Here is a 19,370-nt window from a genome sequence, read left to right on the forward strand (position 1 = left end):
GGTATAAATATTAAAAATGTTTCAAAAAGTTTATAAACTTTTAATATTTTGTTTAAAATTACATTTAAATATCAATTTAAATTTCTTGTACAATAAATAATGAATACCAATAAGAGAAATGGATTCAGTAACTTGCATATAAAACTTAAAAAAATAATAAGATTATAAAGCTATTTTTAATACAACCAAAACTTCTTTCTAACTCAGAGATAGTAACCACTGAAATAATCAAACAATTGAAAGGAAGTTTGGTTCCCACTGTTGTAATAATAATTCAAAACGTGAAAAAAATCTTAAGAAGGATGCTCTGAAATTCAAAAGATTATCGGTTTTAAATTGAATTAGTTCGAGTACATGAATCTCATTAATCAAATGAAACATGGAATTAGTATGCCCCGAAAATATCGAAAAAAGCTTTAAGAGTTGGGTCGTCAGAAATTGGTGGAATCCTAGACAGCTGCCTGTTTTGCCTATTTGCTAAACCCTATAAAGCACACTCCTATTGGCTTAACCCTATAAGAACAAGATATTATACAATATATCCATGATATTGCTTTGCATTCTGAATGCCTACAATATCGGGAAGATATTGTAAAAATGGCAATTTTTCCTAATAGGGATGGGCCCCAATTAAAGCTTAATCCATATCTGGTTTTTGAATAATGATTGAAAACTCTAATCTAGAGCAGAGAACTGGGGAAAGGAGAGAACCGGATTTGAAATTAACAGATTCAAAAATAATAAAATGTATAATTAAAAATCTCTTTACAGAATAAACATATACTTAGAATAGAAAACTAAAAAAAAAAAAAATTTAATTGTAATGGAAACATTAAAAATAATCAGTAATTTTTCTAGAAAATTTGTAATTTAAATTTTTTTGTTGCTAAAAGATATCTAGTCGTAAAACCGTCATGAGACCTGTTGATGTGTAAAGAGTCATACTCCCATTATATATATCAACAAAATTTTAAAATTGCATAATACAGCTACTTGTTATCAGAAAATAATTTATATAAACAACAATAAATTTTTCAAAAATCTCTGAATATGCGTTTTATGAATTATTTAAAATCAGTTTAAGATATTTTAATGATTACTGATAAATAAAATCTTACATTGAAAAAAGTTGGTTTACAGATATAAGACAAGTAAACAATTTATGTTAAGTATGATGGGATAAAATAATGGAATGAGCAGTATGCAGATTACATAATATTTTAAATATTAACAAATAGTTGTCTCGGTTTTAGGAATTTTAACCATTTGTAAAACATTTCAACAGAGCACAAATATAAATATAACAAAAAGGAAAATAAACAAAAAAAAAACTACTTAATATATCAATACAACTTTCAGAGATTCTATATCAAAACAAATTATTTCAATTTCTGAAGTCTAAAAAATCATATGTAGCAAGTATTTTTTTCCTATTTAAAATAGAAAATTTGTAAGTTCAACTTTGCATATTAAAATACCACAAAACATATGGTTCATAATTAAAGCATCAACTGTTTAACTTGATAAACTTGTTCGTATGAGAAAAATATTTAGCTTAAGCTCTTAAATATTATACAGATAATAACAAGGAATGTTTAAAAATTGTTTCTCAAATACTTGCATATGTATAAAGTATGCAAACGTTTCCTAAAATATTGCACCAGTAAAACTGAAATCAAATTTAAAAAGATGGTTAACATCCAGTATTGCAATATTACGGAATGTCCAATTCCAGTATCAGTTTTCAAAATATATAAATATCTGACACATTGCCTTATTTTGCAATTTCGTTTGCATATGTACAAAGTATGCAAACAGTGCAAAAATTACAACATTAAAATATCAACAATATAAAACGATTTTATGTAAACAACTAAAATAGTCGATATAAATAAAATTTTCAGACATTTAAGCGTTTTCTTTCTCAGGTGTTGAATCATTTCCTAGGTTGTTAGGTTCATTAAGTTTCGGAGCAGGAACTTGTTTGGAAGAATCGGACTCCTCATTATTTTGAAAATCCTTTGGAGATCTTTAAAAAAAAATTGAAAATTTTGAATTTTTTGCAGCTAAATAAATAAAAGCTATTCAAATAAACGCTGAAAACTTATAAAAAAATTAACACACACTCTTGGAATTTTATGGAATAAAAAAAGAAAAGAAAAAGAAGCCTTTTTAGAGGACATATTCAAAATATTTTTAAATAATTCACAAACCAAACATATTCACCACATATATTCAAACATAAATATCTTTAAAAAAATACTTTCAAGTGTTTACAGATTTGATATTATTCAATTAAAATTCTTAGAACTTGAGCAAGAAATATTTTAGTAGTTACATTTAAAGATTTTAATTTTAATTTTATTACTTTGGCCTTAAATTGCTATTTTGTGCTTTTCCTGATTTGATAACATGATATACCGGAAATGATTTTGAAAATATTCAGCAGTATAAAAAAGTATTACACGTTATAAAAAAGGGGATTATCAAAAATACTTCCAGGAGAAAAATCACAGATAGTTTCTAATCATATTCCAACTTTTACAATTTAACTTTTTTATAGCATATAATATACTTAAAGTAACTTCGTTAATGTGAAACATTACCAACCAAGTCGATACCAGAAAACAAAGCCGTGTTTTTCACTTTTCTAAAAAAAATTACTGAATAATTCAGGAAAAAAAAAAGTAAAATTCAGTATTGTAGCCGATTTTTAAGATGCAAAGACATCTATAAGATCCTTGCCGAGAAGTAATTTTTTTTTGTTCAATAAGTTACTTAATGATGGAAAAAAATTAGCCAATATTGTAGATTATTGCCTCACACTTTCATGAGAAAACGACAATATTGAAACGATATGTTTTTCCTGCTCTTGTAAAACAGACTGAGATTCAACCTGAAACGCCGCATTCTTATCCTGAAATTTCTGTTATAAACGGTGATAGCTTATTCCAACTTTTCAAAGAACGTGTCCGCACGTTTCAAAATATTAGACGTTTGCTCATTTCAGAAGATGATGTAGTGTCGCTTGACGGCAAATTTGATACTACCATGGTTTTTCGTTTGATTTTTTTTTCAGGAATATTAAGCAATTAAGCTTTCCAATTACGACGATAATCGCGCTCGCTGCAGAGCCGAGAACAAATTCAAGTATTTGTAATTTTGAAGGTTTATTTCTTTTTTCATTTGAAAATCCAAATTTTCCTAATATTAGGATCTTTCGGATATAAATAAAAAGAAATGTTTTTAACTTTCAAATTTCTTGAATGCATGGAACATCCGCTAACAGCACAATTAAGCAATGCATTTGCTCAAAATTTTTCCGCAAAACTATAATACCTGTCTCTGAAAAAGCCCATTTTTTTTTAAATCTATAGATTACAAACCAAAAAAAAAAAAATCTTTCCATGGCAATCAAGCAAGCATCTCAAATGAGAATCGCACGGGAAATTTTATAGCCTTTTTAATTCGTAATGCGAGAGGAAAAAACTCGGCTCCAGACTATTAAGTCCAAATTCATATTTGGTTTTCATTCATTAAAAATCCATATTAAACATAAAAAAATATTCTCATAAAGCGAATGGTATATTTGGAATTGTAAATTAATAGTGAAAAGCCAGGAATCATTTTAAAAAATAAAAGTAAATAGTACGGAATTTAAAAGCAATAAAATGCAGTCTCTTGATATAAAATAATGAGGATACAATACCTAATCATTAATCGGATATTTTTACTATTTCTTACTAATGGAATAAATTTCCTTAATTCGAAACCGCATGAAACAGCGAAGAATTTCAGTCTTTACCAATGCTAAGAAAAGCGCTGGAAGACTTCGGCTCATAGCGTGTTTGGGAACTCCCTGGTTCTAAGATATCTGTATGGGATGAACAAATACAGAAGGATTGAAAATGACTGCAATGTACAGTCGACTGTATTTATAACCTTCCTGTAAGAAAATATGAACAACTATTGAATTAGTGTATAATATTTAAAATTTCACCCTGCGGTCTCCTCTGTTGGAAGATCCTGTGCACGACTAACCGTATGAGAACCGTTCTCTTCATTTTCATTGCAGTGAAGCACCTTATCTTTTGCCTCCCAGTCTTGTGGCTCTTCATAAATAGCTATTGATATAAGAATGATGATTAAAATTAATAAAAATTTCAATGAGATATGTTCTCTAAACCTACAGAGGATATAATCTTAAAGTTATGAAATTGCATACTAAAATAAAAAATATATTTTGGCTCTTCGAGACATTAGGCTTATAAATCAATACATATATTTTATAAATTTTAAGGAGCAAAGAAAAGATGCTTTTATTTAAAAGGCACAGTAGAGGGGGAAAAAAGCCACCTATATTTATTTTTCTATCCCATGTGAAAACAAAGTATCTTTTAAAGATAATTATGAATACTAAAAGATCATGAGCCTTTATCTTAAGGGGTTGTCCATATATTTGAAATTGTACGAACTTTAAAATTTCCTATGGCAACACAATTTTTTGATATCATGAATAGATTTCTCATGAAAAAAGTACCCGGGAAATAAAGTTTGCTTAATATACCAGAATTACATCGGGGGTATCAGACATCTTCTGTTAAGAGGTTGTTTCCATTTGAGGATTCCAAGATTTTTATATTATCACAACGTTGGTAAAAACATTTTTTTTTAATTTTATTTTTTTGTGCACTTTAAAAGCATCTGTAAAGCTACAATCTATATGTTAAGAGGGATTGCTATTTCATTCATGACAAAATATTTATAGTGAAAATTTTCAAAACAATTGAGATTATTTATTGTTAAGAAATATTTAAGAGCATTCATTGAAAGTTTCATTTAAATTACATTTGAGCATGATTCTCCATCACGCTGAAAACACCAAAATGGAAAATTTTGTTGTATAAGCAAAAGATATATATATATATATATATATATATATATATATATATATATATATATATATATATATATATATATATATATATATATATATATATATATATATATATATATATATATATATATATTGTAATTTAAAAGAAATGTCAATTTAAGTGTTAAAATCAATATCTTACATACTCAGAAATAAAAAAATTAACTGATTTTTATTGCTTTGTGCTTTACTCCTGCTTTCCTTTATCATTATATACTATCATTCCCGCTTACTACTCATAAATAGACATGAAGTGATACACCACTTTATTTTTCAAGCATATAAAAAAAGTAGTGCATTTCATTCACTGATAAATGTAAATCAGTTTTCTTCCGTGCTTTACGGGCAACTTAGCTTTCTATGCAAATACTTCTTGTTTGCGAAAGATTTCACTGTATGAAGTCATGTATACAGGATATATGCCTGTTACAGACGTGAAAAGCAAATTGCAGAACATCACTCAAAATGTTCATTCCTATTTTTAATTTCCATATCGTAGCGCTTTTTTACGCTATAATTCATCACATATCTTGCTGCATCTTATGCGGATGGAAATTTGATAAGTAGCGACTGTTAATTAAATGTTACGGCAAAGTTTATATATAAACTTTAATTTCATATTTTTTTGCCAACGACGAATTTTTTTAGATATATTTTTATATTACAACAATACAGAAAATGATATTTGTTTCAAGGAGTACATAATCAGTAGTATTTTAATGCCAAATGAAAAACTGTCGATATTTTGAAATTTGTGATTGAGCTCTTAAATACATCATTTTAAGAGCAATACGGAAAACTTAATGTAATGGGAAAACTACTTATAGGAATGAACTGAAATTTTGCATCTCCCCATAAATTGGTCTTGTCCTTCGATTCATGCAAAAATGTAAGTATGTTGGAGTTAACTCTAATTTTACAATTTTTTCACATATTAAAAATCATTTTCATATTAAATACATATGCTAAAAATGTAGAATACTTCATATTTTCATAACAAAAAGAGTTTAGATCAATACCTTTATAAATTTTTAAGATATGAATTAAAGTTTAAATTTTAACATCAGAAAGTCAATGTTTTTTAGCTCATAATTTCAAAGCGGAAAGACTTAAATTAAGGAAACTTAGTTTGCAGGAATAATTTGTGATGCAGTTTTAAAATACGATGAGAAAAATAAGTGCTGCCATTGGGAATTTCGAAGTTTGCTCTTTTTTCAATATATAGATGCAGCCCCTTAAGAGATTTTTAATTAAAAATGTTTTTAAGAATATGTTAATTCCTTTCAAATAACATCCTTTTTTATATGATTGCAGGGTGAGCGAAGCCAGAATAAAGTTAGGTGATTCCTTTCTCTCCCCACAACTCTGCATGCATTTTTTTAAGCAACTGAAAAGTGGCAGACGCAGTAGAATTTTTTCATGAAAATAATTACAAAATGAGTAACAAAAATAGAGAAAAGAACCAATTTTGTAATTACACCTTCGTCTCCAGTTATGCAGTATGAACAAAGGAAGGCTGATCCTTAAAATACTAATGCCAATAGAATCGAACGTAACTAATTTGAAAACAGATTTTTATTAAAAACAGAAAATTAAAAATATCTTGATAAAAACAAAACATTAAAATCCAAATTACATGAAGTTTTTCTGTTTGGCTTTTTAAATTATATTTTTCTGAAAGAAAATATCAAATGCACATTGACATAGAAAATAAATAGTGTATATAAAATAATCCAAAAGAAATAAAGCATAAGCAATTTAATAGTTATTTTGCATGAAACTGCCATCTGCATTAATTTATAAAAGTCTTCAAATATACAACACTTCCGAGAATTGCTATAAACATGTAGTTTACATGGGAAAAAGAAAAAAAAGAAAACCCCACCCCATTTCTATTGTCATATTCAGTCTTATTCAAAGAACGAAAGCCGCACTGGCTTCAACTACTAAATAGGGATTGCAATACCGGGATACCGAATACCTTTATTTTGAACCATTTGTACAATTTTGTAATTAGGGTATTCACAAGTTTAAATACCGTTTTTTCGGTATTTACTAGAAATTTTTAAAATTCTCACCACTATATGTTCAGAGATCGACAACATAGCGAAATAATATACGTTTTTGTTTTTATGTCTCCCTAACGGACGAAATTAATTAGACTGTGAATACAAAATTGCATCTTACAATCAAGAGAAGTGATAAAATACTGTTTGACAACGGATTGTAAAACCCTCCGCGCTTTTGCGCAAGCATTAGGATGGGTTTAATTCGACAAAATAGGGGTGAGAGGAAAGATGAAAGGAAGAGATGTTTACATTTAACAATGAAGACTCGCGGTTTTATGAGACGTAAACATAGAGAAGTTACACAAAGCAAGAGGAAAAGATCCTAATGAGTAAGAATTTTTTTTTTTCATAGTGTAAAATTTTCAATCTGTCACAGGAATGCTCGTAAATGAATGTTTTTAAATGCTACTTATAATTTTTTGGCCATTAACAGATGGTAATATTTTTTCTAATTGAAAAGTAAAGCAGAAACAAAAATACCGAGGTTCTAGACTAAAAATCCCTTTTAAAAATGAATTGAAAGCGTTTATAGTCATTTATGGTTACAACATTTTTTTTAACGTCAATAAAATAAATTTTTTTATATAAACTGTTAAGTGCACTTAGTTATTTAAAAATTCTTTCGCATAACTTGAAATAAATGAATATGAAGGAGACAGATTATTTTGAAATGGATAACAGCAAAATTCACATGAAATAAAATTTTATCAAAGCAACAAAAAATAAGCTCAAATTTAAGCCATTTAATTTACTCAGAATAAAATTAAAAATTAGTTTGTAAAAGATCTTATTCTCACAATAAAAAAAAGGTACTTTTATAATCTATGGTCACACATGCCTACATTTAAGAGTATATTTAGAAAAACTATTATAAAATTATATTTATTAAAGAAATGTAGATTATTGACACTGTTCGTTAAAAATAGAAAAATTTACAAGCTATCATTAATAGGAGAAAAAACTAGTTATTATATAAAATAGATATATGGATAAACCATACTGAATTAGCACTGCCCTGCCCTCGGGTTCTGGAGGGGGAGGGGGGGGGGCTGAATGACGGAGCCACATAGATAAATAATATCGGGCACTGTGGTCAACGCGTAATAACCCTCATTACATGTGTCGATCCTTCAGATCTAGCAAGGGTAAGATCATCAATGGAAATGGACTCTGAAAGCAACATCACTATTTACACACATGTAGCCATCACATCAGAAATTTCTTAACCTTATATGTTTTTTTTTTTTTTTTTTTTTTTGTAAAAGACCAAAAAATGTTAGATTCCCAATGACATTTCATTGGTAAGCATATTTTTCATCTACAAAATTGAAATATTGCAGATTATTTCTATCATCTATCAGGAAAATTTACCTATAAATTCGTTCTTTTTAAAACTGCTGGAACAAAATAATATTAAAAAGATTTGATTTAGATTTTTTAGAAAGAAGCATGTATATTGAATTCTTTCCCATAAGCTAATAGAAATTTTTTTATTTTCAGGGAAAATAAAATGGCTTAAATTTAATTCTCAAACATGAGTAACAAATAAATAATAATAAATTTCTTTGAAAAACAAATAGAGGAATGCATATAAGATTTTAATCTAATTTTTCTTACTTCCCAAGTTAAGACGGAAATGCCAGGACAGGAAAGAACCGGATGTCTTGGTCCCTTTGCCCATTTTAGGTTTAATTTCACCTGGAAGAGATCAGTAGAATTCTATATGTTTAGTAATTTCATATGTATATTCCATACTACCCTTATAAAATGCAAAGAGGATTCTCTAACAGGGAAAAAGCAATTTATAGGATTGATACAGTGCTAAACCAGTTATATAATCAAATACGTTTGACATTAGAAAAACTCAGAAAAGCTGATATAAATATTTGTGCCAATTAACAGTTGAAGTAAAGAATATACTTTGAAACTCAAAAAGAAACTGAATGGAAAGATGAAATGCCACCACACAAACTATTAAATGAAAAGCCTTCATGCCAGAGCAAAAAAAAAAAAAAAAAAAAAAAAAAAAAATTGTTACACAGTGTTTTCAATATAAAAGAGGCATATGCGAGCAATAAAATAATAGCACAAATGTAATTTAATAATGAACATTTAAATACAATTTCCTTAGCTCACAGCTTTATTTACTTTTGTTAATGAAATAGTAGCCTTTAGCCATATTTATTGCAAAATATTTTGAAAAGTTAAATAGCTTGAAACAAAATGGACACAAATAAGATGCAGTTTAATATAAATAAAATGAAATGCATCACGGGGCTGCAGAAAAACTTTGTGAACATTTAAATAAATCCACAGTGTTACAAGTGATCCTTACAAATACATTATAAATAAAACAATATATTCTGGAATATTACTATGTCTTCTCTTAATTTGAAAACATTGCATCAACTAATATAGAATGAAGCCAAAGGAATATTAGCTACAGGCTCATAGCAAATCAAGGGTAGGAGGATTTTAATTAGAGGAAGAATTAATCACATTACCTTTCATTTTCGGCTCTACAGGCTTTATAGCATACTCCACTGCATCAAATAAATTAGTAAATATGCGGTACCTGCCCATTCTATACCTTCTGATAGCCTCCAAGGCTAAAGCTCGATCGTAATAAAGAAGCACGCCTTTAATATATAAAAAAAATCATGATAAATACATTGTCAGGTTTAACTATTTAAATCTGATTAACAAAGAATAATAATTTGATGCATTTTTTAAGAAAATCAAGCATTTGAAGCAGGAGCATGACTATGCATTTTTACGTTGCTTTCGCCATTCGATTATTTGACTTTTGGAAATTTAACCACAGCAACATCTAAATTATATCAAAATAACATGAATGTAACTGAAGATATGAATTTCAAAAGGAAAAAGAAGTTTATGGAAATTTTTGCTTTTATTGTTAAAATCCAAGTGGTACACTTTGTTGTAAAATATTATCTTTCATAAAAACTATCTTTAAATTATACCAATGATTTTATACTACAGGACAAGATAAGCTTGTTCCACTTAAAATTTTGAACGCTTCGATAACCTTTGTATTCTATACTTCTAACTGATGACAGATATTCTATCAAGTTGAGTTTGTATTTACACAAGATAAAAAGGGAATCTAATTTAATATGAATCTGAAATTTCAAAGCAATAAAATTTCACTGCATTTTTAAAAATAAAAACATTGTACATTTCAAAGTCATTCCTTACATAAAAACATAAAATTTAAATGGACTTGATTGTTCTTATCAATATCCAAAGATCCTAATGATATTTAATATCAGATAAAGACTTGATAAATACTTTTCAAAACTTTATCACAAAATTATGAAGCAAATAAATTTAAGCAAAATATTCTTACCATATTTCAATAAAAGATGTTCAGGCAATGCAACTGCATATATTTCTGGTCTTGCACTATGTCTTGGTATATCACCTATGTAATCATGATAATAAGCTATATATTTAATCTGAATATTTAATAAGTTTCACTTCTTACGAATATGAAGCTCAAAATTGAGATTACTCTAGGTTGATAATACATATATGTATTTCAGGGATAACATAAAACAAGAATCAACAGTCTTAAATATATAATTAATACAATTATCATTTCTGATTTAAAAAGCCAACATTATATTTATTGTAATTATATAAATAAATTTGACCTAATAGATTCAATATTGATGTTTTTTATATTATATCAGTTTTTTTACTAGTATTCATATATAATTTGAAGAATGTTTAGAACAATATAAGCATTTGTGTCTATTTAAGATTGAAAAGGGCAAATTTTAAAATAAAATGTGGAAGTAGCTATTTTACTAATTTGTGAATTTTATCTACTAAATTGTTTCTTCAAGAAACAGAACTTATTCATTGCACAAAAATGAGTTCTTGGAAATACATACATAGATTTAAAAGCATTGGTAGGCTTAAAGCAGGCAGGTTTCAAATCAATGTTGCCTGATGGCTAGAAGTGCTTGATTCTGCAGTACTGAACTAATTTAAAACTAACACCATCAGAAAAAGCCTAAACAAGATCTCAAAAAACCCCTTTTCCTTGAATAAGGCTGGTCACATTTTCAACTGTTACTAGCCATACAGAGGTTTCTCAAAACGTCACTGTTGCCTCAAACAATTTTCAGGAAAACTTCAAACATTTGCTAAGCGAGAAAGGACTTTAAACATATTGCTCTTCTACCCATCACAGAAAAGCTGAGACATTCATTTATTTTTGGTCTTATATATGAATGAGTAAGAATTTTATTTCATTTCATTTTGGTGTGTTAGTGTTAACAGGCTCAGATAACTGAGAAAATTTGAAGAAAATATGACTATAATAAATTCTATTATTATTAAAGAGAACACATACTTCATGTTGGCTATCTTACTTTTTGAAATCAATGTATTTTGTAAACAACCATGTATGATAGTAATCAAAGAAACCTTATTTCAAATTATTTGACAGTATGCAGATATCTAATATATGCAAGGCCACATAACACTACATTGAATATATTTTAAAAAGTATATGGAAATATCAGATTTACATACATTTTGTCAATAGTAATAAAAAATGCAAGCCCTATTTGCATGAACTGTATGATATCTTTACAATATTCGATCTTCTGAATGTTGGACAATAACATGAAATATTGTATCAATGTTGTTGGTCATTTTGTGCTGATATGAAGAGATAATGTTATAATACAAATTATAACATTAGGATTTTATTTTTTTTACATACAATAGTTTACTTCAATTTTTGCTCAAAACTCACCAAAGACAGCAATATATTTCAAAGCATACAAAATTTCAAAGTAAGCATCAGAGCAATAGTAAATTAAATTGGGAATCATTAATAACAGATCTTTTATTCCATGGAGCAGGTATTAAACGAGATAATTTATATTTCGATGTTAAAATTAATTTATTCATGAAAGAAATTAGTGAATTTCTCCTAAAAATTTAAATGTTTTTGGTTTTCATTGTCTGAAAATGATTCTTAAAATGTTCAAAATTAAAATCTCTTTCAAAGCTTCAAATTTCAGATTTGAAACTGTTTCAAAACTGCAAAAATGAGTTTGTAACTGGAAACAAGTAAAGTTTTATGTTAAATCAATGAAAGAAAAAGTCATACTGTAGAAAATAAAATTAACAAATAAATAAAAAGATCAAATTTTTCTGTTGATAGAATGTTGATTTAATTTATTAACAAAAAAATTCATATTTCTGCACAAAAGTTTCGAATATTCAATTTTTATACAGTGACAATAATGAAGAAAAGCATGTTAGAATTTCTTTTGGTATTCCTGAATAACTGCTGACATTGGACATTTCTAAACTTTAAAGAAATCAAAGAAGAATGTTAATGCTGCTGTATGTATAAAAAAATTCCTAAAACATTACTCAAAGTCAAAATGTTTCAGAAACCATGGTTTGTATGATGATACATAACTATGAAATTCAAATAAATATTTGTTAAAAAAATTAGCTACACTATAAAAATGTGATCAAAACATTAACTTTACATATTGATAATAAAAAGAATGGAAAAATATGCAAAGTTCAAAAGGAAGCTACATTAAAAAAAAATTTTTAACCAAATTTTGCACATGAATTTCTTAGAATCCTAGATCTATACGTGAAAAAAAAACAAATTACAGCATAAAAATACAGAAACAACCCAAATTTGCATATGGAAACCTGTTATGTATGTAGGCACTGTTACACGTTTCTTTTAAACAGTGCAAAATATTGGCATCACATGCATCTACCACAAAGCATAGTATCATTTTTTAGATACTTTTCATTTTAAGATGACGAAGTAATATTATATGAAGTTTCTTAAATAAATAAAAATAAAGCAATCTTCTTATACCTGTATGGTCGATATATATGATAATACTAGAAAATGTTTTAGCAAATATACCCTCAAGAAATGATTTCTGTTTTTCTTTCAAAAAATAATCTTAGTCCATTCAATTTCATCCCAGAAAAAAACTGTAGCTATTTTTAAGAGTAAAATTTAATCATGAATAATTTGTCACAAAATCTTCAAAATATTAAAAAAAATCCCGTACTCTTTTGATCATTTCTTTAAAACAGATATTAACATCATACATAGTAAATACTAAGCAGTTTATATCCCAGTCACTCTTAATAAGCATGCACTGCAGCTAAATGAATTGAACATAAGTAACAAAAGCATGAGAGTATTAAAAATTTCTTTTGCAATTTTAGAATGTTTTTATTAAAAAAAAAAAAAAAAGGAAAGACAACATTTTAATTTTTTAAGAATTGCACAGAATAAAGATTATGTTAAAGAAATAATCAATTAACCTTTAATTTATTATGTTATTTTATGTGTCATTTCTACTTATGCATGTAATTTTTAAGCAAACTACATAATTATTTTTTCTTAGACATTGTTTATAATAAATAGTTTTACTTGAATATGTTTTACAACAGAACTTAAATTTCTTAATAAGTACCTTATTCAAACAGATCAAATAGCCACAGCTATAGTTTAAAAAAATATTTTCATTTGTTATAAGCAGAAAAATCTGAAAAAACAAGTACTTTGGGAAAGAAAAACAAGGAAATTTAAAAGAATAATTTGAATTTGAGTAGTAAATTTCCAAAAAATCAAAATTACTTATTATATTATTTATATATATTGAAAGAAATCTTATTACCTACAGGATTTGCAAAAACATATCAATACTATGACTCAATGTTTTAAACTTATCTAACTCTTTAGATGTAATTATTTTAGATTCTTGTAATGACATGCTATGCTAGAGTCACACATCTCTGCCAATTAATTTGTAGTGTAATAAAGTTAACCTATATGGAGTAAATGGAGAAATGTTACTTTTACTATGGCTATTTTTAAATGCGAAAAAAAAAAGGAAACGTTTCAACTTATTATTATTATTAATTATAATTATTTATAAATCATAAAATATATACATTTCTTTTCATGATGGATAAGTTTTTTCTTTAAAAGTTTTATACTTTATAAAGCATTATGCTATTTAATTCTTAAAATTTTCAGAAAAACTGTTTAGAAAAATTACAGATCAACTATAACTGTACAGTTTAAATAAAATGCACTGTACTATCTTGTTTCTTTTTTTCTAACAATTAAACCTCAACATATGAATAGAAACTTACCTTCGATTGATACAAAAGGAATGTTAACATAACTTTGAGAAATTCTTTGGTTAATAAATTCCTTTGTTTGTTTGTCAAGGTTAGTGATGATATCTTCACTAGTTACATCAGGGCTAGCAACTCTTTCTTCTGCATTTGCTTCAGCGTTAGTAGCCATTTTTTCTGAACTTATTCCAACTTTAATTATTGCTTTTAATTCTTCAAAACTTTCCTCTATCCTAGAAATAGCATTGCTTGATAAATTATACAAATATAGCTTATATAGCAGTCATCATTTAACAGAATACATAATTAGTAGCTTTCTACCAGAAAAATAATTCAAACTAAAAACACAAGGACAATATTGGATTGCCATTTGAATTCCTCGCAGAAAAATATCATGCATGCAAAATAAAACGTATAAATGATAGAAATCCTAGGATCTCTAATTGGATGAAGTTACAAAAATATTTATATGATTCGATAAAAATCTGAAGTTTAAAATTATGCTGGAAAATTTTTAAACAATTTTAAGAAGGAATAAATCAAACAAGCAAAAATTAGTGCATTTTTGAAATCTTATTGTAACTATGCATATAATTTTGATTATATGTAATAAATAATTTTATATATGCAATTGTTAGATGCTTAAAATTAAATCCAATTTGAATTCCATTATCACCCTTCTTTATTTTGCTGCCCAAAACCAATTCATGTATTTTCTACTCTTCACCTACATTAGGATCTCGACTGGATTTTAGTGTATTTTTTTTAATGTAATAAAAATGTGAACTACCACCAAAGGAAAAAAATAAAAAAAAGGTATAATTTAGAATTCTGGGCATTCCCTGCTTAGAAATTATTAATAACACAAGAATAATAATAAATGTTAGTGGAGAAAATTAACATAATGGTCTTTATGAATTGAATAAGTTAAATAAAGAAACTAAAAATTACTCAATATTTAAATTTTGTCACATGTAATGTTGAAAAATATTTAGGAAGAAATTAATAAAGTTTCCTTTAATACAACTCTATTTCTATAATACAGAACAATCCACATATGTAAATACTGTATTAATTCAAAAACATGAAAACTAATTCATTTATTTTTTTAAAAATAATCTATTTCAAACCTATTACTGAATACATTCAACTAAAATTTTAACTAAGTTTTTACAAAGAACTAAATTTCATTTTATTTTGAAAACACTTTATCAAGAAATTAGAAAAAAAGAAAAGAAAATATACTAGATTCAACTTCTGAAATAAGAATTAAAAGATAACATCTATCCAAAGCTAAACAATAAATATAAGAATATATGAAATATGCAAATCACAGTAGTTTTGTATTATCATAACCTTCGGTCAAACTGAGAATAATGTGAATGTTGCTCCATTATTCTCTCCGAAAAAATTATTACATTTCATCAGCAAGTTTATAATAATAGTACATAAGTATCCAAAAGGAAAAAACCACATATATAGACAATATAATTTCAAGCACCTCACTTATCAAATTAAATTATTCAAAAGTATCAACAAGTCATAAGCAAATAAATAGAATCCAGTTTCTTCTGAATGCCAAGACAGTAGCAATACTACTAAATTACAATTCATTTATATTTTTTTCTTCTTAAAGATTACACTTTCTTCAAGTTCAATCAATTTTTCAAAATCTCAGTACATAGAATAATATTACTTCTTATTAATATATTATTAACTGAGCAATGAATAAGTAGTGATAAAATATACTTTTAAGAGTTTCAAAACCAAAAATTTAGAAATAATTTATAGCCCAGCTTAACCCAGTATTTATTAAACCAGAAAGATTAATATTGAAAGTAAGCATATAATTTTATACCGAGCCTAGCAGAAAATACCCAACACTACTGTTACAATATCTTCACAATATTGTATAACATTCAGAATATCAAACAATATCATGATATTGTACAATATTTTAGTCTAACAGTGATATTTTCTCACCTCATATATTATATGTACCAAGCTGTAAAAACATATAAAACAGAATCAGCTTTTTAAATGAAAGTGTATAATGAAGACTCTGACCATAAGTTACTATAAATTTAAGTAAGATATAAATGACATAATTATAAAATTAAAAGGCAATTATCATTTTAAGGATTTCAAATTCATTATAATAAATTTTACCTATGTGTACGTAGTCCGACATCAAAAATAGAATTTACTGCGATTCATTGCATAACATACGTAGAATGGAATAAATAATTTTAAATTCAGAAAATTTTTTTCCTACTTCCTTTGGCACAAAGAGTTACCTTTAAATTTACTTTGCAGTTCATTATTTCAGATTTATGCCTGAATTATCCTGCTTCATTGTTTTGAAGATTCAAAGAAAAGTGTTAAAAATATTACTTATTAGTATCTTTGATGACTATGAAACCAAATAAAACTGCTCAAATCATATATCTAAAGTAATTTAAAGAAACTAATTTAAATTACAGTCAGCAGTTTTATCATACAGACTTAAGCTGTAAAAATTCAAGCTTCCTAAATATCTACCACATACACACACACACAAAAAAAAAAAAGACAAGCGAGCTTAAAATAATTTTACTTATATAAAAAAAATATTTAATTGAGTCTTAATTTTATGCTCAACCCCACCATCAGACTCAGTCACATTGCTCAAAGCACTTGTTGATCACAAATCTCCAAATGATGCAACTAAGAGAAATTCATCAGATAATAAAAAAATTTAAAATTAAACAAAAATTCAATATCATTCAAAAATCAGAAAAGATAAAAATTATTTTTACATATAAATATCAATAAAAGGATTTTCTGCCTTTTTAGAGCAAGGTATTGTACAATATCTCCAAGATGTTTGATACTCAGAATATCATCCATTACCATGAAAAGATGTTATATTATAGAGTATTTTGTATAAACAGGGTAAAAGTTTTTCTAAAACTGTTTGCTGGCAGCTTGATTTAGTTATAAAACAAAGAGTGAACAATGATTTTATGCTTTTTGTATTTGTTATCAAATATAATATAAATGTTTATAATTATCACACAATATCAGATTCCCTACAATTCACTACATAGCAAACCAATTATGTACAATTATAATAATTAATTTGAGGAAAAGTGGCGGTTTAAGATATTTCCAAAAATAACAAATGGAAAAGGTTTTTTGGAATTTGTATCTAATCATATCAACTCTTTAAGCAGAAATGCATTTTTAGGATGCTTTTAATAGAAAATATTTTTATAATCTCATTAACGAAAAACAAATCTGAATATTCTGCATTAATTATAATTAAAATCTAAATTTAAAATAATTATTTTCAATATTTTAATGAAACATTTTAAATCAATACTGTTTTCTTTATTATTTTTTACTGTAAACATTTAAAGGATCATGCTAAATACTAATATTGTTAAAATGACAAAATCATTTTAAAATTTCTGTTAAAATTAAAACTTATTACAAATATAATACTTTACGTTGAAAAAACATTTTGGAAACTCATCTTTGTTTCAAAATATTTTACAAAATTTATACAAACATACTTTCATTTAAAAAATCAGTTGCTGACAAATGATTGGAAAATAAAATGCAGCATTTACCAATGACAAAAAGAAAAAAAAAAAGCTGTTTGTAAAATTGATTGATACATTAATAGCTAAAATTAATTTTTTTACAAATAAAGACAAGATTATGTTAAACATTCATTATATTATAATTATATACAAATAAAATTACCTATAAAAGGGTTTTAAAACACTTTAATGTCTTCATTTCTAGGTGTGGACACTTTTAAAACCAAATTTTATAAGAAAAATTTTATCCCTATTCCTTTCACATTTGTTCTGCTCTTATTGTTATATTCAAGTTGTTACATTTTACAGCGAATGAGAAAGAAATAAGTCATTATAAGATATTAAAACTAGAAACAAGAAGTTTTGATGAAATCATCAAAATCTCAATTCTCCTGTGAAGTAATATACATAGTCTCCTATATACAGCTGAAAATTAAATGCGTTCTCAAAACAAAACTGCTAGGTCATCGAAAAAAAAAACACACACACCATAAAATAAGGAATGAAATAAATAAATTGCACGTTTGACAATTAATAAAAAGAATACTCAATGCAAAATTATTAATCAGTAAATTTTAATAAAATATTTTAAAATTAGATGAATTTCTTACTTATATTTGTTTACAAATATTTGAACGATTGTATTAATTACCATAATTGATAGAATCGTTATATACATTTTATACAAATTTAAAAACACGTAACATTATATAAATTTAAAAACACATAATCAATCAATGATGAAAACAAAACTAAAAAATGAAATTTCAATTTCAAACAATTTTTCAACTCAGAAAATTATTTTAATTAAAAATACAAACTATAACTTTAACAGAAAAGCAAGAAGAAAGACTGTTTTAGAGTTTTTGAGAACCACAGTGTAAGAAGCTCGTTTTAAACGATCACAACTTTTAACTACTCTAAACGATCAAAGACATATTTTACAATAAGATTCAAAACCGAAATATCTAAAATAATTATTCGAAACCAATAACTGTATGTTAAAATATGATCGCTTTCATAAAGAAATAGCTTTTAAACCTTTTGTTTTACATTTTTGAAACTGGTACTTACCTAGTGGTTACTTCAGCATACACAGGACGATCACAAAACTGAGCCGAAGAATTTCGCAATACTCCACAAGGTTTTCCGAATTCTCGGAAATGTTCGAATATACCGGCCTATAGCTTATTGCCAGATTCGCTGAAGATATATATATATATATATATATATATATCATTGGGTATAATAACAAGCTAGAGGAAGAAAAATTGCTTTAAATGCTTAAAATGATACAAATAACAAGCTAAATCACTTTATAATTTTCCTAAGTGTCTAAAATAATTGCATTTTTCTCATCTTTAAAAAAGATGGAGGAAATGTTAGCCTTGAATGGTTTAGATTAGAAATCTGTACTTGTATTTGAAAATCCACTTATTTTAATAAGCTCAAATTAAAAGAATAGTTATTTGGATATATGAAATCAGATGATTTTAGTTTTTCACTTAAATAGTGTGTTTAGAATAACAATACAGTAATAGAGACAATTTCGGTCTTCAATGAAAAGAAACATTTCAAAACTAGGGATGACAAATATTTGAC

General features: G+C 26.3%; 1 protein-coding gene across 1 annotated transcript; it reads right to left on the bottom strand.

Moving 5' to 3' along the window:
* Positions 1 to 1,594: 1,594 nt before the first annotated feature.
* LOC129958332 (uncharacterized) lies at positions 1,595 to 18,932 on the bottom strand. Its single transcript, XM_056070747.1, has 7 exons — positions 18,843 to 18,932; positions 14,197 to 14,414; positions 10,376 to 10,450; positions 9,510 to 9,644; positions 8,623 to 8,703; positions 4,001 to 4,124; positions 1,595 to 2,029 (listed from the first exon to the last, which is right to left on the bottom strand). The coding sequence occupies exons 2-7, from the start codon at positions 14,351 to 14,353 to the stop codon at positions 1,909 to 1,911; spliced, it is 693 nt and encodes a 230-aa protein (XP_055926722.1). The 5' UTR covers positions 14,354 to 14,414; positions 18,843 to 18,932; the 3' UTR covers positions 1,595 to 1,908.
* Positions 18,933 to 19,370: the final 438 nt, after the last annotated feature.

Source organism: Argiope bruennichi, chromosome X1, assembly GCF_947563725.1.
Source record: "Argiope bruennichi chromosome X1, qqArgBrue1.1, whole genome shotgun sequence".
NCBI classification, from domain to species: domain Eukaryota; kingdom Metazoa; phylum Arthropoda; class Arachnida; order Araneae; family Araneidae; genus Argiope; species Argiope bruennichi.